At 40.6% G+C, this 27949-nt stretch overlaps 1 protein-coding gene across 3 annotated transcripts; it reads left to right on the top strand.

The window, feature by feature from the left end:
- Window positions 1-1592: 1592 nt before the first annotated feature.
- Window positions 1593-27863, top strand: CREBRF (CREB3 regulatory factor). 3 transcript variants are annotated; one of them, XM_074884245.1, is made up of 10 exons: window positions 1593-1707; window positions 10831-11008; window positions 11991-12116; window positions 12994-14077; window positions 14603-14704; window positions 18364-18558; window positions 20494-20683; window positions 21133-21206; window positions 21579-21701; window positions 21938-27863. In XM_074884245.1, the coding sequence occupies exons 2-10, from the start codon at window positions 11000-11002 to the stop codon at window positions 22051-22053; spliced, it is 2019 nt and encodes a 672-aa protein (XP_074740346.1). In that variant the 5' UTR covers window positions 1593-1707; window positions 10831-10999; the 3' UTR covers window positions 22054-27863. The 3 variants fall into 3 exon arrangements, with proteins under 3 accessions (XP_074740346.1, XP_074740347.1, XP_074740348.1); XM_074884246.1 differs by having other exon boundaries at window positions 14606-14704; XM_074884247.1 differs by lacking the exon at window positions 14603-14704.
- The last annotated feature ends 86 nt before the right edge of the window (window positions 27864-27949 follow it).

Genomic DNA, 27949 nt, shown 5'->3' on the forward strand with positions numbered 1-27949 from the left:
TATGTTGACATCAAGAAGATGTCAAGACAAAAAGGAATGCTTCAAGACATCATTGGCAATTTTGAATATGTAACAGTTTTTAAAGTATATTGATCTGCCTGACATATTTACTCTAAAGTGAGACATCAAAAAAGAAGACATCCAGTGACAAACAGTGATACTGGTGTGTTGGTATTATCACTTTCTTTAACAAGCTTTCTATTTTAGGTTCTAAGCTATCACTCATTGTAGAAGAGAAGTAAAACAGAGTTCACATGATGTGTTTCACTGTTGGTGAATTGAATGTAAAGAGCTATTCAAAGCCTGGGCAAACAAGCTATAGTTCAATTTTTATTTAGGTGCTTTACAGATGAAGAATCCTATCCAAATGGTTAGTATTTTCTCTGAAACAGATGCCAGGTAGCATGATTGAAGAAGTTGAAAAAATAATGGTTTGTTTCTGTTCTGCTGAATGTTGTGTGACCTACTGTCTGCATCGTGATTATGGAATGGCCTGCTCCATGTGTGCCAGGAATTAACACTGCTTCAGATAATTTTTTTTTTTGCATGACTGCAGGAAATTAAAGCACACAGCTTCAGCCCCTGGTGTTTAACAAACAATGCAGGTATCAAAGCCTTTAATAGTTTCCTCTTGGTTTTGTAACAACAGAAGAGAACACAAAATGTTAAAGTCTATATGAAGGAGGTTTGCTGGTCCTTGAAATGGAGAGGTGGTCTGAGTCTGCTCTCTGTGTATGGATATTTTGGGGTAAAGTAACAAGTGAGGAAGATTAAGGAAACAGACTCCGTAGTCAAGTCTTGAAGACTTTAAGTCATAAACATCGGCAGCACGTAGAGCAAGTGTTTGGGTCAGGGTTGTTTCAAATGCTTTTAACTTCTTCTGTTCGCATCGTTTAGGAAATTCAAATATCTGCATCTGTGCCCCTCAAAGGAGATTGTCGGAAGAGTTTATGGAAGTTTGCTTCTCCTCTACTGGAAATCATGGAAGCATTTTCCTCATGTGAAAGGCTTTAAGTTAGTTGTTGGAGGTGGGTGGCTGGTCCCTTGTTTCCAGAATCATATGTTACAAAGTCTCTGGGGCAAAAAACTGTTTTTTCCTTTGTATTGTTGGGCATGATGGGGTTTAGGTCCAATGGAAAGAAGTTTTGTAACCACAGAGGGGTGAAATGCAAAAAGTCGTCTAAATGATACAAGAAATAATCATCTTTACAAATAGTAAGATAAGAATGGCTGGGTCTTTTTTTTTAAGTAATTTCTCCAGTTGTGTCTTAAGTGATGGAGGCCAACCACCTGTCACTGTGGAGGGTGGCCGTGGGTGTAGCTACAGCCTGCAGAACCGTGCAAAGCCGCGGGTGGAAGGTGAATGGATGAACCCTGCGAGTAGGCGACAGGACCGGCGCAGCTCGGCGGGGCGCTGCCGCCAGCCCGCCTTAAATACCGCCCGCGCGCCTCGCCGCCGTCACGTGACGGGGGAGGCCCCGCCGGGGCGGCGCTCCATTGGCCGGCGGGGCGGTGGCCGGCGATTGGCTGGCGCGGCCCTTCCCCCCCACCCCCCCTTTTCCCGCCCTCCCCACGTGAGGGGGGCGAGTCACGCGATTTCCGGGAACCCGTCAGGAAGGGACATAAACAAAACAAACCCCGAAGCCGCATGGAGGGTCCGGGCCGGAGCGCGCGGGGCGGCGCCCCCTGCTGAGCCCCGGCCGCCCGGTGAGTGCGGGCCGCGGGGGGCGGCGGCGGCCGAGCCTGGCAGCGGCCCCGGCCGGCGGTTGCGCCCCGGGGAGGCGGGAGGGCAGCGTGGGGGGCTGCGGGGGCGCCCCGGGGCCGCCCGCGGGGCCGTGGCTGCCGGCCCGCCGCTCCGCTGGAGGGGCGGTGGCGGGCGGAGGACGTCCCGGCGGGGAGGAGGGGGTGTTAGTGTGTGTGTGCCGGGCAGGGGGCTGCGGGGCGCGGGAAGGGGTGTGTCTGCCCGGCTCCCGGGCACCGAGGCGGAGAGAACGGGGATGGTGCCCAGCGGGCAGGAGGGGAGCGAAGCGGCAGGAGCCCGCCGCCCCCTCCGCTCCCCTCACTCCGCTGGGGGGTGTGGCTGCCGGTGCTGCGGGAGAGCAGCTGTGCGCGGGGGGGTGTCCGGCTCCCAGAGCTGAGGTTTCGGGCCCGATGGCTGGGGGCGGGGGGCAGCACCCATGGGGCTTGAGGGCGCGGCGAGAGGGGCTGCGGAGGGACGCGGCAGGCTGGGCAGGGGATGGAGCGCGAGCTTAGCGGAGAGTTGTCGGCGTCTGTTCCAACCTCCATCCGTCAGGCGCGGCCCGTGCCTTTACAAGGAAGGCGAGTCTCGCAGCGAGCGCCAGGGAAACGAAAGCGCCGTCCTGCTGGGGGAGACCGGTCGTGCTGGTTGTGCGGGTGAAGGGGTTGCTCGGCTGCCCTGCTACGAGGCGCCGGTGCCGTCGGCGCTGCCGCTCTTGGGGCCGGTCCCAGCGCTCTGTTGCTTTTCAGGCTCGTAGTCGTCTCCTCTGCTTTCGACCTGTTTGAATGCTCGGGACGGCCAGGGTGTGACCCCTGGGTGGGTGGGGGGGGTTTCTCTGCCTGGGGCGTGCTGGTGTGCAGCGGGACGGCTCCAGTCCGTGGAGAGGCCAGAGGAGGCGGAGAGGGGTCCCGGGCCGGCGGACCGTGTGCGAGTGGTGGGGCAGGGCGGCGGGAGGGACTGTCCCCGCTCTGGCACGGGGTTTTATGTAACTGACTGGGCCGGGGCGGGGGGGTATGGAGCTTCACCGGCGAACGGTGAGCGGCAGCCCCGGCCGCTTGCGAAGAAGCTTCCCCCGGGCAGCGGGGGGTGCGCCTGGGGGAGGCCGCGGGGGCCGCAGGGCGGGGGCTGCCTCCCGCGGGCCCGGGGAGCCCTCCGCGCCCTTCCCGCCACGCCGGGACGGGGGTGGGAAAGGCCGGCGCGGGCTGCCGGTGCCCCGCGGGTGGGCGCGGCTCGGCTGCTGCTGCTGGGGGGGGGGCCGGGGCCGCGGCCGGTCCCCTCCGGAGCGGCGGAAGGGGGTTTGTTTACATGTCGCCTCACCCTAGCTTGAAAGGGCCGCTGGGCAGGTGAGCGGCGTGGGCGGCGGCGAATGGTAGCGCGCGTGGCTGAGGAGCGAGCCACTGAGCGGGCGGGGAGGGCGGGGCGGGGTGGTGGCGGCCGGGCTAGGCTGCGCTCCGTGCTGGCTGGCGGGGCGGCCATGTTGGCTGGGAGGTGTGTTAGTGGGTCAGGGGCGGGGGCGCGGTGTGGGCCGGGGCCGCCCGGGCCGGGCGAGAGCTGCCCGCGGGAGGGGCGGGGGCCGGAGCGGTGTCGCTGACTGCGGAGGGTGCCCGCGGCCCCGTCCTCCCGGTGCGCTTTGCCCTAGGGAGTCCGTCGCTTCTGGGGGTCGGGCCACCGGGGTCCGCCGGCGCGGCTGAACCCGATCAGCAGCCGGTGCCCGGCCCGCGGGGGTAGGCGGTGCCCGTACACAGGTGGTCCCGCTCCGAGAGGAGGACTGGGCGCGTTCCCGCCTCCTGCTGTGAGCCATTCCCTCCAGACTTCACTTAGAAAATACCGATAACTTCCCCGGGCCGCCTTAGGAGCTGCCCCCGGGTGTGTCTCTGGTTTTCGGCACCACCTTCCCCCCCCCCCCCCCCCCCCCAGGCCTTTGACACTTTTCCAGGTCTGGATTAAGTTCACGCAGGCTTTGAGGCGGGGGCAGCTTGCCGAAAGTCCCTCGTGGCACCAAGGTCCGAAGCCTGAACTTTATTTCCCCTCCGCCCTGAAGGTCCACAGCCTGGACGGTTTTTATGTAACGATGCCCGCGGTATTACTGCCCTGCCCTAATCTCATCCCTGGGAGTTGGCAGCGGTTTAACACAACCGCGCGGCATGGCGAGGCCAGCCCCCACAGTGCTTCTCAGGGCATCGTCTAATGTAACTGATCAGATATCAAAGATAATTTAATGACCAGAATTCACTGTGTCACGCTCCGGTACAAAACACATGCTCTTTTTCAGGCTTCTCTATGCAACAGGCTGAACGGTTTCAGTCATTCAGCTATGCCAGCTGAAGTGTTAACTTGGCGTTTAAGGGAAGTATAGTCTTTATGTTGTTGCCACTTGAGGGTAACTTGTTAAAATCATGCAATACATAACCTGCAAAACAGGATCTGATTCTGACACTATCTTTCAGACACTTTAAAATGCTTTAAACATGGTGATAAAAAGACTTTTGGCCTAAGGTCGCTTCACCAAGTGCTTCTAAGCATCCTTGTGGGGAGGGTTAATTGTTGTTATTACACTTATGTTTTCATAGTAAGAGTTATAGAGGGGCAGACCCAGGTGCTTTAGAAACTTGGTCGATTTTAACTTAAACGAGAAGTCAGAATTTCTGTGGGAAATATTGGCCGATTGTTTTAGCAGGAAAGGTTTCTCAGTGATAGTACTTTTTAGAGGTGTGAATAATAACTCGGAGACCTCCTACAGTGCTTTGTAGCCAGTAGTTTACCAGAGCAAAGAAAGAATTGTTCGGTGTTTGATGGAAGTGTTAACTGATAAGAGGAATCTGCAGCAGAGGCATCAAGCCATTGAACGTCCTTACCGTGATTTTTTTTTAAATAATGAGAGTGGCAAAAGAGCTTTTTGAAGGACAAAGGTTTGAAGTCCCTTCAGTGTTGGCAGGAATTAATAAGGAATAAATAGAAGCTTCTGTCCGACTAATAGACTGATAGTGTGGTATAAATAAGGGAACAAACTGCTTTAGATTCCTATGACTTGCATGCCCATGCAGTGTGGTTTGTGAAGCCTAATTAAATGATGGTTTAAAATAAGTTTGATAAGGATATTTGGTATTTCATAAGACATGTTTGAAAGTTGGCATTGGCTTGAAAGTCAAGCCAATCGTTTTCTGAAAATCGTAGATTTTAAGGTTTAGACCTTGCTATAATCATTTCCCTGGTTATATTATTATATATTTTTTTTTTTAAAAAAATCTCCCTTCTGTTTTTGAACTCTTAAGCTCTTTTTTTTTTACTGTTTTGACTGATGCATTTTTCTGATTTGTTGCTGGCTCTGATGTATGCTGTACTGATAACCCACCCATTTCTAACAAAAGTATAGCAAAACATAATTTTACAGTATGAAGAGTAGACTAGATTGTATTATTCCCTTCATCATAAGAGGGTTTTTTCTGGGAACTATAGAATAAATTTTTTTCTTACCCTGAAAGACTTTGCACCGTCAGAAAATCTAGAAACAACCATCGTGTAGGAATGTAGAATATTGCTGGAGATTGTAAACTAAATTGTCTAGTTTTGCTTTTGTTTCCTGTCTTTGCTTTGGCCACACTCTGCTTCAGGGGAAATCTCTGGCTCAAAAAAAAAATCTGAATGTTAGTCTTACTGCTAATTCTCTTGTGCAAACAACTCTCGTAACTCTACCATGGTATTTTAATAAAGGTTTATGCAATTCATATTTTAACTATAAAAAGTTTTTTAAATTAATTGAAGTGTGTTAGTAGGGTTCTAATAAGTTTAACGTGCTGCACATCCCACTCTTGGCACTAAAATAATAATAAAATCTTAGTCTTTTTTCCAGGATATACAGAAAAGCTAGCACTTCTAGTAGGAATATATTATTCTGAGTATAGTTATAAAATATGCAGATGCAAACCGTTGTTTGTTCTTTAAAAAAAAACAAACTTTTTTTCTTCTGCCTCTTGCATGATGATCAGTTACTGGCATCTGCCTGTTTGCTTACGCAATCGTGCTGAAGTGGAATACCCCTCCAAAGCTGGGTAGCTGGCGTTGACGTGTAGGGGTATTCATTCAAACAAAGAATGTAGTGCTGTATTTTTTTTGGTAATTCATCAGCTCTTTTACCTGAGGTGTTGCGTGTGTGATTGGAGACCAGAGCTTCTGTTTAGTGGTATCACTTCCAGATCTTGAAATCTGCCTGCTGTGGGCAAGTAGGATTAGAAAAATAAGGTGGGGAGGGGGAGGGAAGGTCAGCAGAGGAAAGGGAACCAAGACAGTGAAGTAGCAGTTTCCCTCTCCTGAAGGGCAGAGGCTTAAAAGAAGTGAAACAGTCTTCCTATCTTCAGTTCTTTTACATGGCAATGCTCCATCAAACTTAGGATCTGGGTGTCTTAAGCAGATGTTGTTTACTCTCCGGGATAGAGAAAGCAAAGGGCATAATGTCTTAGAGGCTTATACTGGCATTTTAACACAAATACATGACTGAGAAGGTAGAGGGACTTGGCTTCTTTGGATGAGCACATGAATGAGGCTATGGTGGATGGAAGCAGAGGAAGACCTTTTACAAGAGTGTCTTTGCTCACCTGCTACCAAAAAAAAACCCACAAAAGAAAACTTAGTGTCTTTGTAGTGGCGGAGAAAAGTAAACGGGCTAATAATTGAAGAATCATGTAGAAAGAAGGAAAAAAAATTAAAAAACACAAGAAGAACATTACACTCAGAAACAAAACTAAGAAAAATACATTCTCCACTTGAAGACCGCACTGAGCAGAGTATGTTCTGTAATAGGAAACAAATTGGCACAAACTGTGAAAGGAAAAAAAGTTTTAAGAGAAGCGTAGGAGAACTTCTTGCATCTCTAACTGTAGTACTTCATAAAATGTCCAGATACGGCAAACACTGCATAGTACATAATGGTTCTTTTAAAATATGTGGCATAGTTTTTGTGCATTCTCTGAAATTCAGAGTTTGGCATTTTGAATGTTTTAGCCCGAGTTCGTAGGTTTAGTATTGACAGGCTCTCGTGAGATGCTGGTTTTTTATCTGCATCAAAAATGTAACTTTGACAAACCGTGCTGTGTGATGCAGTCGCCATCATGAAAAGTGTAATTGTTCATGTGATGTATTTATAACAGGCATTTAGCTGCTGTGATAATAAGCACTGTACAATCAACAAAATGGTATAGCGACGCTCTGTGCTTTTCAAATTGTACAAAATACACATCTGAATTGAGACAGAAATAGCAACTTTAGTTATAGCTACAGTACAAATGATTCATACAGGTGACTGAGGAAGACTTTCAGAGTTGTCAAGCTGAAGGCTGGCGGTTTAGGTTTTTCTCTTATAGGAGCTTCTTTGGAGATAATGTATTGTCGCAGAAGGGTCTTCTACTAGCCTAAGGAAGCGTCATGTGTGCGGTAACTGCCATGCCTCTCCTTAATGCTGCATGTTTTGAGTTTAGGTCCAGCTGTCTGCCAATTTAAATGTGCTGCTGCATCAGTAATGTCATGTAATGAGCCTGCCATTTGTTTGAAGTTCAGTCTTCCCGGGTGTCTTGGGACCACTATTAAACTATCATAAATGTGCATTTTCAAGAAGTAAATATAAATGTAGAGGATTTTTATTAGGATCTGTAATTAGATTTATGAATTATTAACTCTATAGAACAGGTTTTGGTTACTTATTGATGACTGATGGGGATTTTAACCAATGTATATATGCATGCCTCCATCAGTACCCCAGATCCTTAAATGTTAGATGAACATAGCAGTTCCTGAGATGTCTTGCCCTTCCTCACGCCCAAGCGAGGGAGCGAGCCTTCTCCCAGGAGCAGGGGCGCAGCTCCGTGCTGATGTGACTCAAGAATCTGCAGACACAGAACCAAGTCAGGGACTGGCTCCTTAATCACCTTAATCTGATTTAACTGCAGGCTGCTGCCAAAAGGAGTGGCGGCACCGTGCCCGGTGCCTCGGGCTGTGTATTCCACCTGCGGTTCAGTTGCTGTGAAGCAACTACAGGATTTCACCTCTGTATCTCTGCATTTGAGAAGGGCTGACGTAAGACATTAGTGAAAATTGTCCTGAAGTAGAAATTCCTGCTGTATTTATCTTCAGTAATTCTTATACTGCTGTTCTTGAGTTCTGCCATCGATCTTTCAGTTCATTCAAATCTGTATTCATTATAGATAACATAACAACTGTACTGTTCTAACTCAGTCTTGGGCTGAGAGTGCCAGTATTGATAAATTCTGTAAGAATGGGGCTTCAGCTGCAGTCTACAAAGTTACTTTCCTTCACAGCGAGTTCAAATTTTACATCTGTACTTCCATATGTGTCGCTGACTTCTACTATACATCTTTATTTACCAGTTTATGAAAAAATACTGGTAGTTAACTGTGAACACCGGGAATCTTTTAATGAAGATCTTGACAATTCTGGGAAATTTAGAAAGCAGTTGGAAGTAGGTCTGCTGTGTTGGGAGCATGAAGCGTGCCTAGATTGTGCAGCTCCCTGAGGCAGCGTCTTTCTTTTTATGGCCTCATCATGTTTCCCCCCTCCATAGAGCTACTAAGAAAAATCTTACATTGTAGAATACTTGACTAGATCCTAATAGGATTCAAATCACATTTAAATATTAGTATTATAAAATGTCAAGAATGAAATATAAAGATAATTACGGGAACAATCAGATTAGCTGATATACTGCTTTGACCTGGGAGGACATACACTGTCATTCTTAAATGGTGCTGTACATTTATAGCTAAAAGATCATGCCAGTCTTTGAGATGGTAAAAGTATTTTGAACATTTAATCCTTTGTTTTGAGGATTTGTAAATGATCCAGAAGCTCCCTGGTCTCCACACTTGGAAACGTTGGTCGGTTGTTACTGAAGTCAGCATCAGTACAGATTAAGTTTCACCCCCCTTTCCTAGTTGTGTATGAAACACAGGGGAATGGCTTGAGGTACCTGTTCTAACAAAAACATAACAGAATAACCTGAAAAGAAGCAGCAAACATCTCCTTTCTTTCCCATTTATATTATGCAGTGGCAGAACTTTGCCAGTCTCCCATGTGAATGCAGCTGCTGGTGGTGGTGGTCTGGTGTTGACGTCAAAGTATTAATCTGATGTTCTGTTGAAAAAGGCATCAATCTCTGCTGCTCTGTATGGAAAGAAAGATACATTCAGGTGTAGATTGGTATTAAAGATTATATCCTTCTCGCCTCTTTCTTTGTATATGAGAACATGGCTTATTTGTTTTAAAGAACAGGCCCTTTCTCCTAGATCAGGCCAGGTTGAAAAGCAAACTAGTTGTTCATACCACATTTAACAGCATAGGAAGGACTAGTTCTGCTGCAGTGTGGCCTTTGCTGGGTGAAGGGAGACGGGGTTTGTTGAGGCACGTTGCCCTGGACACAAACTTAACTTTAAATGTCACTGTAAGATAAGAAAAAGAGTTCCCTGGAAGTTTTGGAGCAGAAAGAAAATTTTCTCAGAAGGAACTGGCTCTTATTCGACACAGGGCCCTACAAGGAATGGCCTGCTTTGGCAGTGGTAGCATGGTTTCACTGAGAACTTGGGTGTAGCTGGACTTGTAATTGTTGGTCTTTATATTCTAGCTGCTATTTAAAAAGCAGTATGTTCTGATAAGTAAAGACTTTTTTGCATAGTGTCTGTTCTTACCACAGTCTGATGGTATATATGCTGAATATAACAAAATAGCTGAGATACTATCTGAAAGTAGGAATAATCACGGGGATGCTGTCATGTGCTGGTGGGAGGAGGGTTCTGAGCTTAGCTCCGCTCTAGACGAACACTTTTACTTCACTATTTGTTTTTCAAAATGAGAGAATAAACATAGCCTGACTAGATTGCACCAAAGTCTGATTTAGGAACGATGCTGAGTGAAGAATTCTGCTCAAAGAAACAAATATATTGTAACTGATAATGCTGAAAAACTGTACAAGTATGATGGTTCAGTTTTTTAATTATGTTCCTCTAATGCTGCTTTTTTGTTAAAGAGACTTTTTTTATGTAAGGGTAGGGATCTTGCAGGCAAGCAAGACAGTAAGAAAGCAGCATCCTTGAAGACAATGTAGTTACATCGGATACTAAGGTTTGATACCATGGATTTTTTTTTTATTGTTTTTGATATAACATTGTTCTTTTTTACTTCCTGTTGCTTATTTTGTGAATCTTTTGTCATACTTTTAGTGTATAGATACTGATGTTCCTGTTAAGCTGCTTGCTTTTCTACAGTTCAGTTTTTCCTTACGTTGTTAAAAAATGCAGGATTAAGCAGGATATGAGGCTCGGAAAAGCCTTTAAATATACATCTGAAGTAACAACGTGTCTATAGAAACTACTAAACTGGTAAAATTACCAGTAGATAAATTGGACCAATTTCAACATGTGCCTTACTTGAAATTAATAGAGAAGATATTTTTATTAGGCAACTCTGAATTTGGCACAATTTTTAATTTGTTTTTTTGGGGAAGTCTGTTCCCTTCCTCTGCTGCTGGACGGTTAGCATGCTTGCTGTAATCCCTCTACCACTAGATGTTGCTATGTGAGTGATTGATATAATCTTATCTGATGCTGGATGGATTAATCTCTTAAGAAAAGGAGGAGGTATCGCTGAAACAGTATTACTGCCTATTCTGAAATTAGTATTTTGAGATGCTTGCCTGAGACATTTTTAGAATTTATTGGCTCTGTTATATTAGTCATAAAGATTGTTTCTCTCTTGTATACCCAGCAGTATGCTAGTCATTATTTCCAATTAGGCAGGCTTTTCTTTTCATATGTCTATAGAGCCTGTGGTCTCGGTAGTGAGGAAAAAAGGCAACAAAATGTAACTGAGCCAAAAAAGGTTTTTGCAGGAACTCTGTTCTGTAGCATCTGTGGCTTTTTGTTTGATGAAAGATGACAGAGGAAGAAAATTGCTATATATTCCAGCATGAGGAATAATCACTTTGGGGGAAAATTTTTGTCTTTACTTTACTTTGGCAGTTTTTTAAGCACTACCTTTTTGGTGAAGGATTACTTACCTCCTTGGGGGTTTACTGTGTTTATTCTACACAGAAGTCTACAAATAGAAGAGCTCCATCAGGGTGAACTGAAGTTATCCTAAGGAAAAATTTCATTGCATGGATTGTGTAAACTCACTGAGACTGAAGTAAAGCTGGAAAGGAATCTACAAGTGAATAAAACAAGAAGTTTGGAATTGGATTTGGGGAATCTGGGCTTGGAAATGCCTCAGGTAAATCAGTTAATGATTTTATTTGCTTCTGTAAAAAATTCTGCTTTCTTGTTTTTTTAAAAAAAAAAAAAGTTTAAGAGCAAATTTGACTGGCACTAGCAGGGAGAATTTATAAGAGAATAAACGGTGTATATTTTTTAGGGTCCCAGTAGTGTCTATGAAGGAAGCTGTGTTGCTGCCCTTGGTATTTGTTCACACAGCAAGATTCAGCAAAGTTGTCGCCTTGATGAGGGTGGATGCATGGAGAGCAGCCTTTTATTACTGCAGTGATTCACACATCAGCACACTGAATGACTTTCAGCAGTACAGTGTTTCTGCCTTCCCAACCCTCAGGGCGAGTGTGTCTAGAAGAGAAATAGAGGTCTGGAATTAAATGTAGCAGAAAGCCTTGCTGCCCGTTCCCTGCATGCCCAGTCACCCTGCATAATTTTTTTTTGAAAGTTCTACATTGTTCTCGAGGGATATAACACTCTTGATTTAGTTGTAATAAATCTTACTTTTGTTACCGTCTCAGGTGGAAGTTTTATGAGTTCTAATGGTTCTAAAAACAGTCAACACTGCTTTAGTACAAAATGGTTTGTATTAGGGTGAAGGCCCTGCAAGTGTGTAGTGCCTATTGATACTCACAGATCTTGCCAGTACTCGCTCTCCTCTTCTACAAATGCTAACATATCCCTAAACTTGGCAAACGCATGAGAATTTCAAACCAACAAAAAAGAATGAATGAGCAATGCTCTTGCAGCTATATGATGAATACAAATGTGTCCTTTGATTAAAGAGCTGCATGTTGTTAGCTGCTCTTAAAGCATTCTCTCACTCTGAGAAATGACATGCTTGTCTGTGTAGGTAAAAGCCTTCCAGATGCAAGTATAGCACAAGTTCAGAGACTTGGATGAAATGGCAATAGTCATTATGTTTTGTTGAAGAAAAGAATATGCCTTTTTGTAGAATGCTTCAAATCTCAGTATCAATTTTGTTGTAGCCCAGTGTGAGTGGAATGGACCCTCCTTTTGGGGACGCCTTTCGGAGCCATGTGTTTTCAGAGCAGACGCTGATGAGCACGGATCTCTTGGCAAGCAGTTCAGATCCAGACTTCATGTATGAACTGGTAGGTCAACTTTCTGTGTGTGTACATAACTTCCTCTCCTAGACTAATACCCTGAGTTCATGTAGTAATAAAGGGGTATTTGTTCAAGAATGCTAAAAGATTATTCATTACTGCTAGCTACTGATTAGGGAAGAGCCTGACTGCTTGTCCAGCAAATGTGATGCTTCCTCAATAGACGCTTGCTAAAGCTGGCCATCAGGAGAGGTTTGATATACAAGTCTCAAATAGAGCTGTGTTGACATTATGTAATGGTGCTTGAGACTGTTCCTTACAGTCTTTTCTGCAAGAGCAGCTATATGCTATTTCACCCAAGCTGTGAATGCAGGGGAAGCAAAATAAAAGTTGACTCATGAGCTACTTATACTAGCATTCTTCTTTCCGCCCCCCCCCCCCCCCCCCCCCCCTGCATCAAGGGAGAAAGGCAGCTCATGGTTGTTAATTGATCGTGTTAGAATTAGGTTTTCCAGGGACTGGTAAACTTAAGCATATTCTGTTAAGCACACAACAAAGATTGACCTAGGTTAATAGAGACTAGAACAGCTTGCTTGTGATGTCTTTCATACTTTAAATACATGGATATTGGTACTAGTCTAGTTGCTGATGACCAGATGAATTTGCAATAGCAGCAAAAGAATCCAGCGGCATTTGACTTGTATCTTTAGCAATCTCTTCAGAAGGATCTGCTGCTGAAGCACAGAAGCTGGACTTCATTCTGACCCTCAAAAGCAGCTTTTAGTTGGAAGTTGAGGTATCTTCATATGTTATCACTCTCTTACACTTCACTGGAATTAAGCTCCCCATACTAGATTGAAGTAGAGGACAGAGATGATTGATACTTTCCTTGGAATTAATTTTTAACTTGTCTTATTATGCACAGGACAGAGAAATGGACTATCAGCAAAGCTCCAGAGACAACTTACTTTCAATGGAGGACTGCAAAGACCTTGAGAACTTGGAGTCTTTTACGGATATCCTGGACAAAGAAGCTGCTCTCACCTCAAAGTGGGAGCAGTGGGACACCTACTGTGAAGACTTAACTAAGTACACTAAATTAACCAGCTGTGACATCTGGGGAACAAAAGAGGTGGATTACCTGGGCCTTGATGACTTTTCAAGCCCATACCAAGATGAAGAGGTGATAAGCAAAACACCAACACTGGCTCAGCTTAACAGTGAGGACTCTCAACCTGTTTCTGATTCACTCTATTACCCTGATTTGCTCTTTAGTGTAAAACAAAACCCTTTAAATTCTTTGTTACCTGGCAAAAAAATTGCAACCAGAGCAGCAGCCCCAGTCTGTTCCTCTAAGAACATTCAGGCTGAGGCACCTTTGTCGGACTGTGTTCAGAAGGCAGGCAAACCTGCAACGCAACCTGCTTCCAGTACACAAATCATGGTGAAGACCAATGTGTACAATAATGAAAAGGTGAACATTCATGTTGAATGTAAAGAGTACGTTAAAAAGGCAAAAGTAAAGATCAACCCTTTACCACAGAGCAGACCAGTGCTGAGCCAGACACATGCTGATGCAGCAAAAGAAAACACCTGCTATTGTGGTGCTGTGGCAAAGAGACAAGAAAGAAAAGGAATAGAGTCCCCGCATAGTCACAGTACGCCTCCTATTTTGCCTTTCAAAGAGACTCAAGAACTGCTCCTCAGTCCACCCCAGGAAACCCCAGGGCTAGTTGTGGGGGAGAGCAGTCTTTCTGCCAGCACATCAGTATCAGATTCTTCACAGAAGAAAGAAGAGCACAACTATTCTCTTTTTGTAACAGACAGTTTGGGTGAACAGTCAGCCAAAGGAGACCCTGAGGAAGATGAGGATGATGAGGATGATATTGAAGATGAAGACCATGATGAAGGATTCGGCAGTGAGCACGAGCTGTCTGAAAACGATGATGAGGAAGAAGATTATGAGGATGATAAAGATGATGACATCAGCGATACTTTCTCAGAACCAGGTACCAGCAAAGTTGGGCTTTGTTAACATGGAGGTTAATGGATTTGTCTGCCAAGTGGGAAAGAACGCTTTAGAATGCTTCATAGTTACAGATGAGCAACACTGGTCTTAATTATGAACTTTCATCCCAGATTTTCTAAGTGCTTTGCAAAATGTAGTTAATGAAAACTATACAAGGTCTCTATTGCACTGTTTCGAGAAAAACTGCATAAACTGTGGTCATGCAACAAAATCATAGAGAATACAGGAAACCTATCTTGTAGCCTAAGGTTGTAAAGCAACCATCTGCAATTGTTGTCTTATTTTTTTGTGGCTTGATGATAGGATGTGTGGAGCTTTCTAGTGCTTCAGTAGGTTGCTGCTTTGAATTTATCCAGAGTTGTATCTGTTGATAGCTGGTATGAAATCATAGCCTGAGTGAAATAATTTCATAATTACCTAAGCCCTGCTGTAGGTACAATTTTCCACAGAATCCAAAGAATACCTACCACTGAAACTAATAGAATCATTTCTTGGTGGTTTTCAGCAGTAACACTTAGTGAGTCTTCAAAGGATACTGAATTCCTCTCTTCTGCATGTAGAAATGGAGCCTTAACAACAGATATAAGAACTAACCTTCACCTAGAAGGTAACAAAGCGGTAACATTATGTAAAAATAAAATCTGAAGGGAAAGGGACAGAACTGTAAACCAGTATTAGTTTCATTGTAGAAAGTATTGTAATATTCACATTTTATAAATGCTTTGTAGTAGAGTACAAGAATTAAGGTATTCAGACATTTGGCAATATGTAACTTGAGGGGGGAAAGCAGCTGAAATTTTGCCTTTTTAAAAACAGCAGCTTCCATAAAGCTTGTCAGTGTTTGTCATAATGAACTCTCAGATTAAATTATTTTCTAAATCGATTTCCTGAGTTGGCATTAAACTTACCAAGCATTATGTCCTTTATGTTACTTTTACATATACATAACACATTTTTAGTAGCATTTTAAAACCTCTTCCTCCCTTCTTCTGAATTGAACTCCCTCTACTTTCTGGGGCTTTGAGTAGCTATTACAGCTCTGTAATGATTGCTGTACTGCACGGTGCTTTGCAGCCCACGGAGGCATGTTGCACAGAAAGCCTGATAACCTTGAAAAAGAGATGTCGTATTAAAATACTGGGATTTCAGTTGGTGGAATTATATTAACTATTTGCCGTTTGTTCAAATTTTACTGACAAGCAATTGCTCTTGCCTTCTAAATATGTCGTGCAGTACAGTAACTGAGGAACAAGCTTATACAAGCTTGCTAGAACTTTAAGTGAATGAAGCCATTCACCTTGAGTATGGTGATACTAAGAGTTTCACCATATGTTTTGATTATATTAGAAAGTAATGTCTCTGTGTACTTTAGTAATGTCACTCTTGTACTTTGTGTTGCTTTTTACCTTTTGAGTAAAGGTAAATACTCTGGATAAAGTTTCTAAAAATAGGCATGGCACGGGAAGATTTAACCTTCCATAGTACAACCAAAATCAGTTGATAAATTTAGAGTGAAGATGTAATTTACGGGAAAGGACAAAAACTTAGTTATTGCTGACCCTCTGATGTATTTTTTACACAGTTTGCTTTTGTTTATTCTTCTCCATGTATGTTTTTGGAGTGCATGCAATGCTTTCTTAAAGCGCTAGTGTTGTCTGAGGAAATACTTTGATATAGTGAACTTTGGGAACTCAAGAGAACTAACTAAAAATGTAACTGGCTGTTGGGCAACAATGTTGTTGTTATTATCACCATGATACAGATTTAGCCATTTTGATCACCTCCGAAGGAAATTTATTATGGGAATTATCAGCCCCGGCCTTTTTTAGCACTTACCTTTTTTTTCCATTACTGGTATATTTTACATATCTCATTTAATAGAAATATTTGCAAATGACTGCTGCTCCCATCAGGTAGTCAAGAGATTTCAGAAATGGGAGATGCAGCAACTGATTCATGATTGATAGCACTGGAGAAGAACTAGCTGAAAGGGGAAAGTGCTTGTAGAGACATGGAGATTGTTTAAAGAAGTTGCATTGCATCTATTCTGAGCACCTGGACCATCAGCTGGGGGGAAAAAGACTCATAAATGGCTTGACAGAAGTCAGTGTGATTAAATGGTAAAGAGAAGGGGTTTTCTGGGTTTGTTTTGGTGGGGCTTTTAATCTGGGAAGATGCAGAAGCCACGTCTGTCCTGTTCTCTGTTTTACTTAATTTAACCCTGATGAATTTAAACCTAAAACCATAGTAAGGGATGTGAACAAAGATTTTTAGGAGGGACTTGTGCAGGGCTTGAAACGTAAATAGAAGAACCCTTTCAGATTTCTTAGAAGCCCACCAAAGAAAGTGAGACTGCTACATGATCTTTCCTAAGAGGAAAATTCAAAGAAGATGAACACAGTGCACAAAAGCTGAACAGATTTGTTGCACTCCTGTATGTTAGAGACGAGGTTAGGACATGGTGCACTAGATTATTCTATGTAACTTGAAAATGATAGCAGGCCAATGTTAGAGTTGCAAGGCAGGATGCATTAAGTCAACATAATTTAAGTTGCTAACTTAATTATAGTTTAAATAAGCAAACAGGAAGTCTTGATTTTAACCTTGTACATTTGTACACATCAGCTCTTAAAGAGATTTGTTTTCATCGCTTGGCTTAATTCTGTGTTATCATGAAGATGGGCTAAATTTATACATATCTGTATAATGCGTTACATAGCTTGACATGTTTTTTCAAGTGGAAAATAAGTGGGGTTTTTTTAAAGTATTTTGATACTTATGCCAAACAGCATTTGGGTAAAATGGAAGTACAGTTAAAAATATGGTATTTGAAACTATAATGTAAATTGTCATAATTTTTGGCTATACAAGAAAAATTTTTTATAAAACACATTTCATTGTTTGATTTGCCTTTAAAATATACTATATTTTTTATAAGTACATGTAAATTTACTTTTTAAAAGTAAGTTATGAAATTATTAGAAAGAGAATTTCAGAACTAATTTCATCCTTCTACGCACCTAACTTTTATTCATACTTTGGGTTATGAGGTGAGAGTCAGACCGAAGCAAGAAAGTTTATTTTTCCTCTTTCAACTGGTTTTTCAAGTGCAAACAGACTAATTGAAAGGACTGTTTTAAAAAGAAGAAAGTGTTCTTTGTGCTACTGTTAAAAGATGAAGCAGAGCTCAAGCAGATGGGGTCAAGGCTTGTTAAACGTATAGTCTGTTCAGTGGTTGGCTTTTCTTTAAGCTTCATCCGTGTATACAATGTTTTGAAACACATTCTTTTTTAGTAAATGTAAACTATTGTATAGCATTTTAGTACAAAAGGTTTGGGGTTTTTTAACCCTAGTGTAAGTTGGTTTTATTTTCTAAAGCATACATGGGGTTTTAAAAACTGTGGTTTGTGTTTACATAATTATGGTATAAATATTTATGCAGTGTGGATAGTTGCATTGCAGCTTCCATGTACTTCACAAACAGTTCATCATATCAAGTCCGTCATAATGTACCTCTAAATATTGTGTAACTTTACTGTGGATCATTTCTCTTCATCCCACTAAAGAGGTGAAGAAGAGATTGAACAACTTGTGTCCAGATCCCTTCAGTTTAGATGGTCTTTTCTTATGGTCATTGTCCTCATGACAGAGCCCCCTTCCTCTAGTCTAATAGAGATGGGTGGTTTGACTTATTTCCCAAAGGTATTCAAACTTAAGGAAAAGCAGAAGTTGGACTCTGATCATAGTGGGTCCCTTCCAACTCAGAATATTCTATGATTGAATAGTTTTGATTTCTTTATTAGTCTTTTGATAATCTGTCTTTATTATCTGCTTCTCTTTACATGCTTTTTGATTAGAGGTTAATTAAAATGTGGAGGCGAGTTAGGATTATGTTCCTGTAAATTCTTGGAGAAAATTGTAAGGATGGAAGAACACTCTTCAACAGCTGTCATCTGTACTCTGCAGTGGTAGGATTGTGGGGGAGAAGAGCAATAGAGCTTAAGGGGTCAGAGAACATAAAGGGGCTTTCAATGCATAAATAATTTGTCTCTTTTCAACTAATGAAGCACCATCAACAGCTCAGTGTCTATCCCTGAATTTAAGGCAAGTACCCAGTAGTAGTTGATGCTGAAAACCAAGTCTGTTAGATAATGTAAAACAGGCCTCATCTGTGGTTTTGCTCCTAACTTGAATACTCAGTCCACTGTTAAAGGGCTAGAAACAGTTTTGTCAACATTATGTAAACAATGCAATGCATCCTTTTAGGGTATGAAAATGATTCTGTGGAGGATTTAAAAGAAATGACTGCAATATCCTCTCGGAAAAGAGGCAAGCGAAGATATTTCTGGGAGTACAGCGAGCAACTGACACCGTCACATCAAGAAAGAATGCTGAGGCCATCCGAGTGGAATCGAGATACGTTACCAAGTAACATGTATCAGAAGAATGGTCTCCATCATGGTAAGAATAGAGTCCTAGTTACAAGTGAATGTCTGTCATTCTGACGCCTTCAGTAGCCAAACTCCCATCCTTGCAAGTGCTGAGAAGTTGTGTTTTGACCATGAAAATAAATCCTTAAAACACTGTAGGTCTGTTGCTTAATTAGCAGAGTTCTGCACAGTGTCCAACGAAGGCACAGTGAACATACAGTAGTAACTTTCACTGTGGTTTCTTCCAGAGGAAGGTGGATGAATTGAGAATTGTAACTTCCAAGGGCTTCCAGTGGAAACCCCAGGAGTTCAAAATTTTCTCGGTGCAATACTGTAAACATGTTGGATGGGTCTCTTAACTGAGATTTGCGCCTTGTAGATGTTAGTTTCAGTCTTGCTTGTGTTAGAAGTAAGCTGGAAGTGATCTGAGATGCAAAGTTCACATTAACTGCAGTATGAACTAAAGGACAAGCAATAAGGCGTAACTGTCTCTGTTTGCTCCTCCCTACTTGTTTCTCCCACCTCTGTGAATGCAGCACAGTCAAGCAGTTACTCTTCTGTGAATAAACTATTTGTTTAAAATACCCTCTTAGAAACTTAAACCAATTGGTTTAATAACTGTGTTTTATTCCCGTAACTTTTTGATTAGCAATTTGCTGTACTGCACACATGACTAACATCACCCAGAACAGACCACTCTTAGGAGTAATGTTTGTTTTCTTGTCACAGGACCTCTTTGGTAGGCTGCTCCATTTGATTTTGGCTTTGAAGGACAAAATGAAAGCAGCTTCCCTGGTTATAATGTTAACATTCCCTTACAGTTGAAAATTACTATCTTTAACATGGTGGTTTACCTTCCATTATTAAGCCAAAAGATTTTTTTATTGTTGTTACTTGTAGATTTATTCAGGGAAGAAAACTTCTTTTTTTAAATCTCCTTAGTTTTTATATGCTTATTTATCTTATAGTGAAATATCAATACCTAAAGTGCCTGTCACTGCTCCTTCTTGTGAAGGCTTATATCTATACTTCTTATTAAACACCAAATAACCAAACATGCCTTGAGGACTCAGTCCCACCAGACACTTGGAGGAACAAGTGACTTGTAAGTGAGGTGCATATGCAAGGGATTTGTAGGATCAAACACTGCTTAATATCCAGAAGCTACAGAATATAACACATGCAGGGTTTTTTAACTTTCATATGCAGACATGTACCAAGGTCATCTACTACCTCAGATAAATCATGCTAAATTATTAACTCCCTAATAAATATTTCTGGAGCAGGTTTTGTTAGTTTTATTAACATTTTAATGCAAGTGTCTGTAACACCCAGCATTTTTAATAGAAATCTAGAAAAAGACAGGGGAGTGGCAGAGAATTTTAAGGAATAAAATTATCTTAAGTATGTGTATTTCCTCAGGAAAACCAGGCCTTAAATTAGCCTCAAATACATATAAAGGGGTTAACTAGCCTTTGTGTGGATCATTTAAGCTCCATATCACTGAAGATCGTTTCAGTAACAGGCCTCGACACCCTTTCTTAATACAGAACTTCAGCAACAGGATTATTTAGGAACGTATAATCAACTTGAGTGTGCGAGAGGATATATTGGCTGAACACATGAGTTAGCAAGTTACAGTTGGGGCAAAACAACTGGGTTTGAACTTGTGACATACATTTTTCAGCACAGTTGTGTGTATACTGTCTATCACATCCAGTAGCCTGGCCAGCAGTATTTGCTCTTATCTGATCTGGATATAATATGAATTGTACAAAGCAGTTTGTCTGGAAATGCTCTTTCTATTGTGAAAGGCCATAGGGATCACATGATTCCAGTCCATTCTCTTGTAATGAACAAAGGAACTTAAACTGCACCCAAAAAAATACATATTTAAGAATGTTTTTTTGCAGGTTTGTGTATGTATTATCACTTCCCAACCCAATTTTCTGCATATTTAAAACAGGAAAATATGCAGCAAAGAAGTCACGGAGGACTGATGTAGAAGACCTGACTCCCAACCCCAGAAAACTTCTACAGATTGGTAATGAGCTGAGGAAGCTGAATAAAGTGATCAGTGACCTGACGCCAGTCAGTGAACTTCCCTTAACTGCCAGACCGAGGTCAAGAAAAGAAAAGAACAAGCTGGCTTCCAGGTATATATTAGATAACACTACATGGATGACTAAATTTGGATTGCTACAACTGTATAATTAAGGTCTAACTAATTTTTGCTTCAAGAGATCCTGCTTCATCATGGCAGTTCCTGCAATGGGCTAATTACCAGTTTATCAAAAAGCAGGGCAACTGGCATTTTGGAGATGTAGTTTGCCTGTTCCTTGGGTAATGATGTATTTGCAGCAGAAGCTGGCTTACTTGGCTGCAGGGCAAATGATTGATACAGTGATAAAATCCGCAAGTGTGAAATGTAAGCAAATATCGGTAGCAGAGTGCTTTCAGTGAAGGTGAGTTACTAGATAGATGATTTTTTAGCATCACAGCTCTGGGAGTATTGGTTGATAAGTTCGTGTGGCAAACAAACAGATGCTCTTAGTATTTTGGAATTTTTGTTAGTGTTCTAATTCTTCCCCTCTTCTTACTATAGGGCTTGTAGACTAAAAAAGAAAGCCCAGTATGAAGCCAATAAAGTAAAACTCTGGGGTCTCAACACGGAATATGGTAAATACAACTCTTCACATCTTAATTTTTCTTTTGTTCAGACAAGTCTGTGTTTTGCACCATCATGTAACCTGGGTCACATCTGGCAGTTTATAGAGAAAACAGGGTTAGTACAAACCCAACAATTTTGGTGGTACAAAAGCAGTCCACTCCATGAAGTGTGTGTAAATTGGGTTACCTGCAGTGTTGAGCTACTTTACAGATGTAAATTATATAAATGTATGCATGTAATGTAATTATTTTTGAAAATATGTTTACAGATATAAACTATTACATCTTAATTTTACAGTAAGTGTGATAACTGTGTGTGGACAACTGTGGATCTCTTTTGCTCTGGGGGACTGTACTGTAAATATTTTTTTTTCTTTGCAGATAACTTACTGTTTGTGATCAACTCCATTAAACAAGAAATAGTTAATCGGGTGCAGGTACCTAAAGATGATAGAGGAATCAACATGGAACAAAAGTTGAACGTGCTTATTAAAGACACTCTTGGTAAGCAGTAAACTTAACGTATTTGCACGTATGCGAAGAGACATGTATTATATGTTAGATTGCAAACAGTTACCGGAGTAGAGAAGAGAAAGGAGCACTTCCTAATTTCAGTTGTCTGTGCCTTTTGATGGGTTACTAACCAAAGTGTTCATTGGCTTTGTATTACTGATAGGAATGTACAAATACGTGCAATGAATAGTAACCTTACAGCATGTTTTCTTACCCTCCCTTTTTAGGACTACCTGTAGCTGGACAGACATCAGAATTTGTGAATCAAGTTTTAGAGAAGACTGCAGAAGGCGACCCCACCGGTGGCCTTGTAGGGCTACGAATACCAATGTCAAAAGTTTAAGACATGACTTCAGCCATTCTCATCGGTCAGATTCTACCTGTGTTGTCAAGTACTTCATTGTAAATTGCATTCTGGTCTGCATGTCAATTTAGCATTATGTAAACACTTACAATTGGGTTCCATTGTTTTTAAATAACAATGTAGTAAAACAAATCAAAGCATGATATAAAATGCTTAATAGCATTTTTGGACCATAAACCAGATAGTTTCAAAGCTGCTTTAAGCTTAAATACGGAAATGAGGATTCTTTTTAAAATGAAGTTATCTAGGACCAGAATATATCACTTTTGTTTTAGAAGCAAAACTATGTTTTTGCTAGTAAAAATTTCTAGCATATGCCAGACATTGTGACAGGTTTATGCTCCAAGTAAAAATAAGAGGAAGCGTTTTTTTGGTAAAGTTGTCAATTTAGGGAGTTTTTTGGGTTTTTGTAATAATTGGATTTTCTTTTGTTCTTAAAAACCGGTAAGCTTTCTTTGCAACCATTAACTTGTACATAGCACACGTGGCATTAGAGCTAGTGTGCCATATAAGACTTTAATTTTCTGAGCTTAATATAGTATTTAAATGTCTGTGCAAGCAAGAGAAAAAAAAAGTATATTCTTTGTGCCTTGTATTTTGGGGGGAGAGCTATCAGTATAAGCTGGTAAAGTTTTGTATGAAGAAAACCCTGAGGGGAAAAACCAAGATGTATAGATGGTAAGATTATAGGTTTTAATGTATTTGTTCCAGCTCTTAAAATTTTTGAATGTATATAGGAATATGTTGAAAATGTAGATATATGCCACAGAGTCTATGTATTGTATAAAAGATGGCTCTAGAAAACTCAATTTCGGTACTTTGGCCGGAAGAAAACAAATACTTGCACATTAATGCGATTGTTTATTTTTGTACCAAAGACAAATGCAACTGATATGGCGAACTGCCAGTCTAAGTAAAGTTTTGCACAGCTTATATGATACTGTACTGAATGTAAAAACAAATGAAAAAAAGAAAAAAAATTAAAGGTCAGGGTTAGGGATCTTACTGAACTGTGAATTTTTTTGTTTGGGTCCAATTATCTACAGAAGGAGCATTCATACATAACAATATTATTTTGCTGTTCTTGTAGTTCGCTTCCATGGTAGATAAGTTGGTGGCCGTCTCGGAGTCTTTAAATCTTTTTTCTCTGCACTTACTGTAGGAGATTTTAATATATTTGGATTTTAGTAAGCTATTGGTAAAATAGTTTTCAACTTTGAGAATTTAAAAAAAAAAAATATTTAGCTTGTTGTAGTATACTTCCACCAAACAACCAAAATAAAATTATTTTTATTGTAATGTGTATATATGTAAAGAGAAAAAAGAGCTACAAATATCTAATTCCTTAGTTGCCACTTTTCCAGTTGATGTATTATTATGCATGTGATGTTTCCAAGGATCAACACAGGCTTCAAACAAAACAAACAAAAAAAATTTATAGACTTTTATATTTTTGTACAGGTATTTCGAAACTAGCTTCTTCAAACTTATATGTGACTTATTCTTGTTAATTCAGTAGTTTCTATGATTGAGGAATATTAACACACAGTTCTTATTTGCTCTTCTGCTAATAAGAGTTGGCTTTGTAGTCAGTGTTAACGTACAGATTAAAAGCTTTAGCCTTTGATGAGAAAGTCCTTTATCTCAAGGCAAGATCATTCTCTGGTTTCATGGACCCCCCTTTTCCTCCCTGTTCTTTCTCTCCCTATTTAAAGATGACAAAACACTGTTTACTGAAAATAGAAATACCAAATATTTTCAAATGTAGCTGCTGAAAAAAAAATGCAAAAGTCCATGAAGGCTTTCTCCCCACTCCCTTTGGGGAATTTCTCCACTTCATTTCTAGTTTGTCTGAGTTTGTTTGTACTGTGATTCCTTTTTGTTTATAAGTAGATTATTTTTATATCCAAGCTTGTACTATAAAAACAAAAGTGAATTGGTAGTAGTGCAGTAAGAGTGGCCGATGAAGGTGGCAGTCCTGCCACATACTTGTGAGTGTGCACACAGCTTACTTTTTATCTAAATATTTTGGAAGACTCAAAGGGAGGAGGAGGCCAAAATACCACTACTGAGCTGTACAGAAAGTCTTTCCTACAAGAGACTGAACAAATACCCAGGGCAATTTAGTCAAAACTTTGTAAATCCACTTAAGACTTGCAAAATCTGAGTGGAATGTGGGTGTTTTTGTTTCAGGTGTTTTTGTTGCTGTTGTTAGGGTGAGGTGAGGGTTGGCTGCTGCTTTCCACAGTGGGTCAGATGTATTCCTATTGTAATTATTGCCAGTGTTGCAGTTATTCCGGAGATGCATACGGCCCGTAAAATCCCGACAAAGAATGTCTCTTGTGAAGTTAAGGCCATGTCTGTACCGAGATTTGAATACCGTTGTTCCTTTCTCATGAATGGTGTTAACGCACTGCTCAGATACGAGAGGTTCTTACACTATATCCGAACTGTGTAGACAAGGCAGCATTTCTAAACATGGAGAGCAGTTTTGCAATTGGATAAAAACTTCTGTGACAAATTAAACTGACAAGGTATTAAAAAGCCCCTTTTTTACTGCTCAGAAATACTGGGCAAATACAACTTTATAGCTTTTTATTTTTGTCTGAAAACCAGAATATGATTTTGGTCTAGCATTTCAAAGTAGACTTTGAATCTTTAGTGAATTCCATACCCTTGCATTTCAGTGTTTTCTATGTATTATTTTAAGTTAAAGCTTTTAAATAGTTGAGCTTTTTAATGTTGACACTTTATTTTGTACCTATTTATATGTATGTATATCTTAGAAAAGCACTTTGTTTAAAAAAAAAAAAAAAACTGCATTTTATATGATTCCTGCCACTTGCTGCTAACTCTGGGCTGGTCAGAATGCTGCAGCGATACTTGATATAAATAAAACCTGGCAGTAAAATGTAGAGTAAAGATAAGACCTTTTGCTGGTTTAACTTTATCATAAAGGTGACATAGGCAAGCTGTGCAGCTTTACATTTTAACCAGGGGACTCTGTGGCATTTAAACCGTCTAGAAATGGTTGTACTTTAATGCCAGTAACAATCTGCTTCCTCTAGTGTCATTAAAATATATACATTTAGTGTATACTTATCACAAACAAAAATCTTATAAGGGTATAAAAACCAACAAATGTACATGTTCTGTTTTTTGCAATTGTGGCATGCATTTTTGGATGATCTTTAGAGAAGACCATTTTCTAAAGATTTTCAGTGTTCATACATGGTATGTGGATCTTAATGAAGTCCTGGATTTTTTTGTTTGTTTTTGAGTGTAGGCATTGTGAATATTCACTTTTAATCCTATATCCAAAAACAATTACACATTTTTGATTTAATACAGACAAAAGCTCTTCCTTTTTCTGATACACTGGATTCTCTAGAATTTGTTTCCATATTAAAAGCATGCTGTCATAACTGCTCTTGTTGAGATCTCGTCAGTCTGAACTTAGGTGCCACACTTTGAATTGATGGACTGCTTGTTCTACTGTACCATGTATGATTCTTGTCCTTTCCTACTTCCTTCATGACAGATGATGATGTGGCTTTATATTGTGCCTTACTTGTACATCTAGAACTAAATGTTTTTCATTCCCTCTGAAACCTAACCCTTCTGAAATTGAATCAGAACTGATAAAAGCATCCTAAAGAAAGTCTGGATAGATCTGATTTCAGTTTCTCTCAATAGTAGTCCTTTTGTATTTATATATGGAAGACCAGTTTTTGAATGGCCTTGCAAAATGTGGGGGTGCTCATGAAGGGTGTTTTTTAGCCCTAAACCCCTTTTGCTAACGCTTCCTTTTATGGTTTATTGAACACATTTACTGATACTTGGTGAGTACTTTTTTTTGGAAGAGAGAGACTTACTACTAAAGCTATGTTTATGTGTGGATGGGCTGGATTTTCTTATCATACCAGTTGAAATCATTGTGATTTAATGAAGTTGCATTGCTGTAAAGCTGATGTGAGAGTCAGGCTCAGCTGTGTTCAGTTCCTATTTCTTTATAGATAGACATTTTTCCATGTTAAGAGGGCCAGGAAAAAGGTCTTTTTAAAAAAAAATGCAAACAAACAAAAATCTAAAATGGATGAAGGGTCTTTTAACTAACCTAAAAGCAACCAGACACTTCTGAAATACAGTGGTGTCAGTTTTGATTTTATTTTAAAAAGATCCCCCCCTAATATTTATCTGATATTTGCCTTCATTAATAAAACAGTTAGCTTATTCACAAAATATGAAGACTGGATGTGCTTTTATTTTCCATAAATCATTTAAAGATAGCAGTTTTTTTAAAGCTCTAAAAGGTTTTATCAGAACTTCAAAGGGTTGTATACAAGTTGCCTTCAGCAGAAATAGCAAATGCAATTCTGTTCCTCAAACGTGCTTGCTAGTCTTCCTGAAATTCTGTTGAGGCATAGCCCAATTATGTACCGTGAATGTTAGGATCTGTATTTGGCCTTGAGACCCGAATTTCAAGAATGCACCTAATCGTTTTATTTTCTTTTTTAAGTTGGGAGGCTTCAGTTGGAATTATCCAGTTAAGTGTGCTGCTAGATGTGGTCTTGGCTTATTGACACAGCCTTGCACACAGCTGAGGTTTATTTTGTTTACCCCAGGGATCGTGTGAAGTACATTTCAAACAGTTACTGCTTCAGTGACTGATTCTTCTTGTAATAACTATATTAAGGGCATTAGTATGTTGAGAAAACACCACTCTTGAATATCTCCCAATATAAATTGGGATTCTTAAATGTCATTAATGAAAGATGGCACTTTTAGGTTATATCTTCTTTGCAGCATACAAAAATGTCTCTATCTTTCTACAATTTACATTTCACAATATGCCATGTTTTTTCCCCCAATGCTTCTAGCATGATAAGAAGGTGTGTGTGCGCACTGAATTATAATCCTCAGCCTCTTAGACATTCATGAACTTCCACAAGAGCAAATACTGACTATGCACTTATTGTCTTTCTAATGAGCTGTGGAGTTAAAAGTGGAGACAGAGCTATTTTAAGCCACACTTTTTTTTTTCCGTAAAAAAAAAATAAAACTCCAAACTTTTTAGATAATATCAGCGTTCAGAGGTTTTCTTGAGTTAAAAATATTTTGTAGTCAAGTATCTGTGTAAGTCAAATTTGGGTGAGTAAACTAGCTACTGTAAGGAAAACTTCTGGATTGGATTTGGTATTGGCAAAAGCACACTCTGCCCTATCAAAAGCTTCCATTTAAGAAACAGAACCTAGTAGTAGCACTTAATTTTATTAATCTTTCTTATAATGATGGATATTCATACATTCTGGTTTGCATCATTCATCCTCCTAGATTATGTCCAAGTAAAACTTACTGCTCAGTATTTGTGGTTGAGTGAACTCTCAAGGCTGATGGCACATGCGGACATGGGTGGTTGACGGGCAAAAAAAAAGCATTTTAAACAAAACATGGCATCCTGTTCTGCCTATGCTTGGGGTCATGATTGTAATGCTGTCCTTGATATTCTATAATCAACTTCCAACTGGAGCTCAGAAAAACTTACTGAAAGTCTTGTCTCTGTTAGAAAATAAATTTACCTTGTTAAAAGCATGATCTGTTAAGAGTTGCAATGTTTAATGTTGGTTAATAGTTGTGCAGTTTTTATTTTTTTGAAAAGAGGCACAATTGAACTATTGACTTTGTTTACTCTGTCACCCTTGATCCCTAGCACTTCTATTCAGATACAAATTCATCAATGTATGCAACATCCTTTGTAATTTAAAATAAAAATTGTGGAGGAAATATCATCTTGAATCGTTGTGTTTGTGGAATGATAGCAAAGGGCATGTGCTCCCTTGAAGTAAATGCTCTCGCTCTCCTGGTATTGTCAGCA

The sequence above is a fragment of the Strix uralensis genome, chromosome 14, assembly GCF_047716275.1.
Source record: "Strix uralensis isolate ZFMK-TIS-50842 chromosome 14, bStrUra1, whole genome shotgun sequence".
Taxonomy (NCBI): Eukaryota; Metazoa; Chordata; class Aves; order Strigiformes; family Strigidae; genus Strix; species Strix uralensis.

Bases quoted from the DNA above. Each gene is read 5' to 3' on its own strand.
- CREBRF (XM_074884245.1), top strand. The intron at 12,117-12,993 runs GTAGGTCAACTT...TATTATGCACAG, and splicing joins CAGACTTCATGTATGAACTG to GACAGAGAAATGGACTATCA. The intron at 20,684-21,132 runs GTATATATTAGA...TTCTTACTATAG, and splicing joins AAGAACAAGCTGGCTTCCAG to GGCTTGTAGACTAAAAAAGA.